The sequence below is a fragment of the Salpingoeca rosetta genome, assembly GCF_000188695.1.
Source record: "Salpingoeca rosetta unplaced genomic scaffold supercont1.5, whole genome shotgun sequence".
NCBI classification, from domain to species: Eukaryota; class Choanoflagellata; order Craspedida; family Salpingoecidae; genus Salpingoeca; species Salpingoeca rosetta.
The window spans coordinates 261152-269492 of NW_004754929.1; the positions used below are offsets into that span (position 1 = coordinate 261152).

An 8341-nucleotide genomic window follows, 5' to 3' on the forward strand; every position below is an offset into this window, starting at 1 on the left:
CTCGTCTGTGTGTGTGTGTGTGTGTGTGTGTGTGTGTGTGTGTGTGTGTGTCTGACTGTGTGTGTGTGTGTCTGTGTCCACGTGTTGTCGTACGGCATCTCTACTCTATGGTTCCAAATTGTCCGCCGCTCATGCCCATCGCCCTAACTTGCGTTTTGTCGCCCATACCCGCCCCCAAACCCAGATTGGAGACTCGTTGGAACGAAACCTTGCCAACCGACCCTCCGTCGAACAGCTCCAGAACAACAACATCCTGCGCCGTAAGTGACAACCAGCGAGCTGTGATGCGTGCTGTTTTGGACTTGTCGACCCAGCGCCCCACCTTCCTGCGAGCTTGCCATCCAAACTATCGCCGTGCTGCAACACTGCACCTGGCGATTGCTGCGCTGGCAGTTGTTTGATCCTCGCGGCTGTTGTTGGAGTTTTGGTTGTTTTTTTTCTCACAGTGTAGCTGCGGTGGTGATTGTGGTGGTGACACCCTCGCTCTGGCGTGCATGGGTTACGTAGACACATCTGCGGATCCCCATGTCGCGGAACGCGTGCAGGACATCAACAAGCACCAGCTACAGTCCCGCCTCTCCTCCCACCTCACCGCCCGCCCGCCTGTCGCAGACCTCGTGCGTTGCTCTCCCTCTCTCTCTCTCTCTCTCTTTCGTGTGCTTGCGCAAGGTCACGTCTGCAGCTCCCGCAACCCACCACACACAGCAACACACGTTCAAACAAACACACACAACACATACACACTCATACACACACATACACACGACCCCAAACACAAACACAAACACAAACACACACAGCACACTTGCGCTCCGTCCCCTTGTGTTTAACATTTGTTCGTTCACACTCCATGCGTCGGCTAATCCCCTGTCTCGCTCACCCACACTCATGCACAGGTCCATCGCAACATCTTGCCTGCGGACAAGGAAGCCGCTGGCCCGCACGGCCACAGCCCGCTGGCATCCTCTGTCATATCATCCTCCACACACGCCCTGTCCCCAATGCAACAAGACCAACAAGAACAGCAATACCACCACATCGAGGGCCCGGACTTTGATGGCAATGATCTTGGTGGCGATGGCCGTTTCCCACCAACGCCGCCGCCGCCTCCAGCCACGTCTGCTGCTGCCCCGCCCACGTCCTCTTCATCCTCGTCGTCGTCCGCCTTCGCCAGCAGCCAACAGCAGCCCATGCAGGCATCCGCGCCTATCAGCGCACGCGAGGGCAGTGCATTTCAGCCCAAGCAGCCGGTGGCCGGACAGCAGGTACGCTTGACGCCGCTCAAGGCGCCGGCAACGCTGCCCTCAAACACGCGCGTGGTGCTGGTCCCTCCCGGGCAGCAGTACATCATGGCCAACGTAACCATCGTGGGGGCGCAGCAGCAACATCAGCAGGCAACCGGCACTTCCCCCATGAGCAGCAGCGGCGGCGCAGGAGTCCCTGAAGCCAATGTGGGCCAACAAGGGATGGTGGCATCGCCAGCAACTTCCACATCAACGTCCACCACCGCCTCGACGTCCACCTCTGCCTCGGCATCGACGCCCCCCACAGCGCTGGCCACGCCCGTTGGTGATGCCGGCAGCTCGCAGCTTTCGGGCAAGGACGGCGCGAAGCGGCGGGCAACGGTTGTGCTGCAGCCGCACCACGTGATGCTTGCACCGCAGCCGGCGCCCGTGCCTCGCGACCCGCAGCACAAGCACATTGTGGACCAGGAGCTGAAGCGGTACGTGCAGGAGAACATCAAGGTTATGCGCAAGCAGTACCCCGACCAGGAGAACGAGGGCCTGGAGCAGTTTGTGGAGCAGGCGGTCTCGGAGCAAGCGCGCGCCTACCTCAAGGTGACGACGCAGCTCACTGCCGTGCAGAAGAAGGCCACCCTGCCGCACAGCGACGTGCGCGCGCGCATCAAGGCGCAAGAGCCTGCGCAGGCGCGAGCAGAGGTGCACCAGGAGCTGCAGGCGTTCCAGGCGCGCTCGGCCCTGCCGCATCGCCAAGTGCGCACGCGCCTCACGGAGCACCGCAAGTCGCAGTCTGCATCGTCCAAGGGCGCGTCGTCGTCGGCGTCGTCATCGTCGTCGTCGGCGGCGGCGGCAGCGGCCAAGGCGGCGGCAGCCAATAGGCGGCGACGTTCCCGCAAGAAGGGCGACACGCAGCGGGCGAGCCTGCGCAGTGGCAACAGGAAGGCGATGAAGCGGTTCAAGTACCACGAGTACTTGCCTGTGGACGGCGAGCCCAAGGCAGGGCGCCGGCGCAGCCACTCGTCATCCCCCATCACGTTCCTGACGTCGCCTGCAACGGACAACTCCAACCCAGCCACCCCTGATGAAGAGATGCGCGCCGTTGGTATCAAGGGCGTGTCCCCTGCAACACACATGGAGTGCGCCCCAGACACCCCGTGCGTTTCCCACTGTTTGTTTGTTTGTTTGTTTGTTTGTTTGTTTGTTTGTTTGTTTGTTTGTTTGTTTGTTTGTTTGTTTGCGCAAGTCTCCGTCCTTCACCACCTCTCGTTTGCATGTCTTCCTCACACACACACACACACACGCACACACACACACGCGCGCACGCACGCAAACCACCACCACCGCCGCCGCATCAGGGCGAGTGCGACTGCTGCGTCCCCCGATTCCACTGCGCCTGCGCGGGACCGCAGCACGCGCCGCTCCCGCCGCCGTTCCAGTCGCCGCAGCGCCTCGAGACGGCGTGCAGGATCAGAGGCCACAAGCGCATCGCGCGCAGAGAAGCCGCCAGCGTCCCCGCCACGGTCTTCATCCGTGTCGCACCACCACGCGGCAGCAATGCACCAGCAACATCATACGCAGCAACACCAACAAACACAGCAGCAGCAGCAGCAGCAGCAGCAGCAGCAGCAGTATGTTCAGCAGCACAGCCGGGCGATGCCGCCACGTGACATCTTCTCGCTCAGCTGGTCGGGCCCGGGCACCATGATGTCACAGGCCGTGCAGATGCAGGCAGCTTCGCCCATGTCGCCAGAGGATGATTCAGTGTCACCACAGCACCACCAGCACTACCCACATCCCCACCACCGGCAGCACTACCAGCAGCACCAGCAGCACTACCAGCAGCACCGCCCCGCGTCGTTGCAGCTGCCAGGACAGCCCCACCCTCACCACCGCTCATGCGATGTCACGCCCATGATCCGTTCCCCGCAAGGTGAGCTGGCGCCGGCGCCGGCGCCTTCCTGGGACATGGGGCAGTCACCAGGTGCAGTGGACAGCGAGATGCATGCGCTGATGATGCGGCACAAGCAGCAGCAAGCCATGCTCCAACACCAGCAGATGGCTGAACAGCACATGCTGCAGCAGCGCCGCGTCATGCGGTTCCCTGCTGCTGACCTCCACCAGTCACACCACCAGGCTGCGCTTCATGGTGTCGCGAGCAGCGGACCACGCGCCGCCCGGCACCAACGCTCGCTGTCGGACGTGAGCGTGTATCCATTCCACGCCCACCACAGCCAGCACCACACCCACGCCAACCCGGACACGGAAGCAGCACAGCTTGAGCGACCGCACACAGGCGAGACCTTGAACGTCGACAGTCATGCAGCCGGTGGTGCTGCCCACCACCTCCAGCAGCAGCAGCAGCATCAGCATCACCAACCCGATCAGCAGCAGCAACAGCCCTGGGAGTACACACAGCAGCAGCACGACGCCACGCACGTTGCTGGGTCTCCACCGGATGTGCTGCACTTGCCGCCAAGCGATCAGCTCCTGCAACAGCCGCTCCCTCTGCAGCACCAACCACAACACGAGGCGCAAGCACAGCAAGTACCCCTTTTCCACCAGCAGCAGTCGCAACATCTTCATCAACCGCGAGAGCAACCGCAAGAGCAGCAACCGCACCATCAAGAACAACAGCAGCCACAACAACAGCAACAGCAGCCACAACAACAGCAGGAAAACCTTACACAGGCCACATCACCGCTGTTTGAGCTGCTGCCTGAGGAGCTGTTTCCGTTTCCGGACGATCTGGAAGGACTGGCAGACCTCACAGCACCCGACCTCCTCGACCCCTCGCTCATGCTGGACGAGCCCCAGCAGAACAGCGCCCACCAGCACCAGCAGTCAACTGATGGTGTCGGTGTACAGGCGCACTCCCCAGCCAACCCGGCCAACCCGACGGCATCAGCGGATGTTCGCCAGCAGCAGCAGCAGCAGCAGCCTGAGCCGCTGTTGTCCCTGCAGCCGCGAGCACACGACCGGAGTGCATCCTGGAGCGGCAACCCGTCATCGTTTGGCATTGACTTGTCCTCTTCTGCACAACTTCACCACCAGCAACATCACCACCAGCAACATCAGCCCCAGCAACAGCACCAGCAACAACAGCCTACAACTGTGGATGCGTCCAGCGCCGCCACGTCAGTTGCCCCGTTGTCTGGCGGCATGTTCTCCATGGATGAGGCGGGCGATTTAGCCACTTCCCCAACTGGCCTTGACGCCCTCATCAGCGACGACCCGCTCATCGGTGAGCGCCAGAGTTTGTGTGTGTATGTGTGTGTGCGTGTATGTGTGTGTGTGTGCGTCTATTTGTCTGTTCTGTCTGTCTGTTCTGTCTGTCTGTCTGTCTGTCTGTCTGTCTACCTGTCTGTCTACCTGTTCTGTCTGTCTGTCTATGCTTCTGCATGTCTATGTGTGTGCATGTGTGTAATGTATTGTATCTTGTATTCATGAAAAGTTCATGCATGTCTGCCTGGCTCCGTCTTGCTCGGCTCACTGATTGTGTCACTGACAATGTCCTCGTCTTTGCTGCAGGTGACTTTGCTCTATCGGGCCAATGATGGCAGTGACCCAAGTGCGCCCACAAGAAGCAAGTGTTGTCCGTGCTCCTCCTTCCCCCTGGTCCTGGCAGCTTGCAGTTGCCAGGGGTTGTGAGGATGCATGTTGTTGTTTTTCTAATCCCATCTGCTATTCCTGTCATACGTTTGCCAACGCGCAACGCTACCACGACTGGGCCCACACAGGTCGCTGCCTGCGTCCGCTGATAAGTCTCAGAGTTTTAATTGAATCCATTTTCACCTGCTTGTGCCACGTCTGTAAAGTCAGCCTTGTTGTCTTTTTTGGGTCGAGCGTGGCGCTTATTGCTTTTTCCTGCCCTTGTGTTTGCGGCCATTCCCTTGCTGTTTGTTTTCCCTTTCAGTCCCGTGTTAAACTCTAATTCCTGGATGCGTGTGATGTGATGTGACTGCTTTCCTGTCACTTTTTTTTTTCGTTCCTCCCTCTAACTTGCTTTCGTTGCGAACCGACAACGTGTTAACTGGCTTTGTTGTAGCGGCGGCTGTTTGCGTGCCCCATTGCCCCTATTGCCGCCTGGTTTTGTGTGCTTTTGCTGACATGAATGTGCCGCGCTGTGGTCGTGGCTTCATCTCTCTTCCCCTCCCTCTCTCTCACGCGCGCGCTCTCTCCTACGTCCCGCCCATGAATGCATGCGCCCGTTGTGCGCCCATGCTGCCTTTGACGGGGCGTAGTGTGCCCGCGTGTGACGGAGGGCGTTCCTTGCTACCTTGGACATGAATGCCAGCCCCCTTCTCTCCCTCCCCCTGTCCCCTTCTCTTCCTGTACCTCGGATGAGTAGACTTTCAACGAGAACGGCAAGATGCAAACACAGCACATGACAACAATGACGGCTTGACGGTGTGGTCACGGACACGGCTCACTGTCTGGTTGTGGATTGTGTTGAGAGGGGGGGGGGCATTTAATGCTCGAGTACTTGCGTATCTCAGTCGTTCCTGGCCAATGAGTGTAAGCAAACCGAGGCTGGGTGTGATGCATGCATGACCCCGCATGCACAAGACAGCGACAGAACAGCAATGCAAAAGTGAACACATCGATCGTGTCACGCAGCAGTGTGTATGTACGATGATTGGACGAGCGATAACGTGACACCAAGACTGGGATGGGATGACATCTTGCTTGGGTGTGTCATGTCCAGGGCATGGTACAACACACGTTCACAACAACTGGTGGTGGTGGTGGTGGTGGGATTGCTGGGGATTGCTGTTGTGGTGACTTGGTGTAGTGTGTTGGGTGGCAGTGCCGGCAGGTGCAGATGATGACTGCGGCACATCTGTTCCATCCGTATGCACCCTGGCGAGGTGATCGAACGTGTGCACCTCGTGCATGTCAATGGGTGTGTTGAGCTGCTCCAACAGCCGCAGCCACGCCTCGTCCGTTTTTGGTTGGTCGCCACTGCATCAAGTGGGCAGACGGGGAAGAGGGTGGGCAAAGGATTGCAACAGGTGAGGAGAAGGCAACACAACTCGCACGCACGCACACTCGCATACACACGCACGCATACACACACGCATACACACATGCACACACGCATGCACACATGAGACGCACCAGAGGCAGTTTGCGAGGCATGTGCAGAATGCGCCACACATGCAGTTGTCCCAGGGACACAACAGCTTCTTTGCGTCCTCCAACCCAAGAACAGATTGTGAGCGAAGGCGCGATTGCAATTGCAGCTGCAGCTGGTGTCGCGTGGCCCCACATCCGCCTCCATGCGGTGGTGGTGGTCGTGGTGGTGGTGTTGTTGTTGTTACTGTTGCTGCTGCTGTTGGTGGTATTGCTGCTGTTGTTACTGGTTCGTGCTGCTGCTTGACCACAAGTGACGACGGCAGGCGTTGTTGCTGCTGTTGGTGTGGATGGTGCTGGGGTTGTGATTGACAAGACTGTGGCTCGTGAATGTTGACTTGCTGTGGTTGCTGCTGCAATTGTGGCTGCAAGAGCGGCTGTGTCTGCTGCTGTGGTGCGTGCGCGAGATGAGTCGGCTGAGAAAGGTTGACGGGAGGGGCAGCAGCGTCAACTGCAGAGTCAGGTGCGTGCGGTGGCAAATCCTGGGCTGCGGTTTGCTGTTGAGTTGAGCAACAGCTACTTGACAGCCGTGCTTGCTGCTGTGCAATGTCGTCAGTAACGAAGGATGCAGGCGGGAACGAGCAAGCTGTTGTGGACAATGGGACGGTTGTGGCCGGTGGCGCTGATGGAAGCATGGAAGGGTTGGGTGACAGCGGTGCTGGACGACAGCACGCCGAGCCTTGCGCAGGCTCCGTGTGCATCGAGTCTGGGCTGAGCATGGGCGTATCGGCCTCCTTGATTGGTGTGCCCATGTGCCCACAGCACGTTGGTGTGGCCGCAGGTTGTTGTTGTTGGTGGTAGCAGTGGTCCACGAGGTCATGTTGATGCTGCTGCTCGTGATGTTCGCTGCTTTGTGCGGCTTCGCGAATCCAGTCTTCGTCCGTCTTCTCCACCGTTCCGCTGCACACACAACCGATGAAAGTGTCAGCAACGAGTAATCACCCCAGACAAAAAAAAAACAAGCTGTGCAATGGCACGCACACATACACACGGATGTTAGCGCGTAAGCACACACAAGCACACAAGCACACACACACACAAATGCACGCACAGAAATACATGCACACATGCACACAAATGCACGCACCACGTGCAGCTTGAATTGCAGTAGCAGGCGCCCTGGCAGTGGCAGTCCTTCCACCGACACGACTCCTCCCGGCGAAGAGCGGCCGCAAGCAGTGACAGCACCTGCTTTGGGGTCTGCGAAACCGCACTGCCCAATAGCGCCGGGTCGCCGCTGCCAAGATGCTGGTGACTGTCAATGTGGTGGTGGTGATGGTGGTGGTGGGTGGCGGTTGTGGGTGCCAGGTGTACTGGCTGTGGGGTCGCCTGCGCAGTGACGGGCATGCTGGTGGCGGCTGACAAAGCGTGAGCGTGTGGTGCCGGTGGTGCCGATGATGGCTCCTGAGACTGGGGGTATTGCTGTTGTTGTTGTTGTTGTTGTTGTTGTTGTTGTTGTTGTTGTTGTTGTTGTTGTTGCTGCTGTTGTTGTTGCTGTTGTTGTTGTTGTTGTTGTTGTTGTTGTTGTTGTTGTTGTTGTTGATGCTGTGGTTGACGTTGTTGTTGTTGATGCTGTGGTTGACGTTGTTGTTGTTGATGATGTGGTTGACGTTGTTCTTGTTGCCGATGTTGTTGTTGCTGGTGGTGCTGATGTTGATGCTGTTGGACAGCAATGCGGTGGTCCGAGGCGACGAGTGACGCAAGCTTCTTGTTCATCTCCGCGACACGATTTGCACTGGCACGCCTGCCATTGGTATTGCTGCTGCTGCTGCTGCTGCTGCTGCTGCTGCTGCTCCTTCGACTCGCGTGTGCACTGCCGTTGGTGTGAACAGGGTCACGGCCACTGTTCGGGCTGGTGCTGCTGCTGGTGGAGTTGCAGGTGCGGCTGGAAGCGGGCACGGCCGGGGCGGTCGCATCGTGTGCACGGCCTGTGCCAGACGCTCCGCATTGCATGTCGGCACTGGCAG

General features: G+C 58.9%; 2 protein-coding genes across 2 annotated transcripts in view; one reads left to right on the top strand and one right to left on the bottom strand.

Annotated features, from left to right (window-relative positions):
• Positions 1 to 4795, top strand: part of PTSG_11838 (uncharacterized protein) — a gene marked incomplete at its 3' end in the record, with an annotated part of 5926 nt that extends 1131 nt beyond the window's left edge. The window contains exons 5-9 of the mRNA XM_004996548.1: positions 185 to 260; positions 546 to 617; positions 897 to 2395; positions 2597 to 4482; positions 4770 to 4795. Coding sequence (XP_004996605.1) covers positions 185 to 260; positions 546 to 617; positions 897 to 2395; positions 2597 to 4482; positions 4770 to 4795 — 3559 coding nt within the window. The remainder of the gene's footprint in view (positions 1 to 184; positions 261 to 545; positions 618 to 896; positions 2396 to 2596; positions 4483 to 4769) is intronic.
• Positions 4796 to 5965: 1170 nt separating this feature from the next.
• PTSG_11839 (uncharacterized protein) lies at positions 5966 to 7818 on the bottom strand (the record flags this gene model as incomplete). The annotated part of the gene is made up of 3 exons (XM_004996549.1): positions 7462 to 7818; positions 6360 to 7274; positions 5966 to 6203 (listed from the first exon to the last, which is right to left on the bottom strand). The coding sequence occupies exons 1-3, from the start codon at positions 7719 to 7721 to the stop codon at positions 5966 to 5968; spliced, it is 1413 nt and encodes a 470-aa protein (XP_004996606.1). The 5' UTR covers positions 7722 to 7818.
• Between the last annotated feature and the right edge of the window lie 523 nt (positions 7819 to 8341).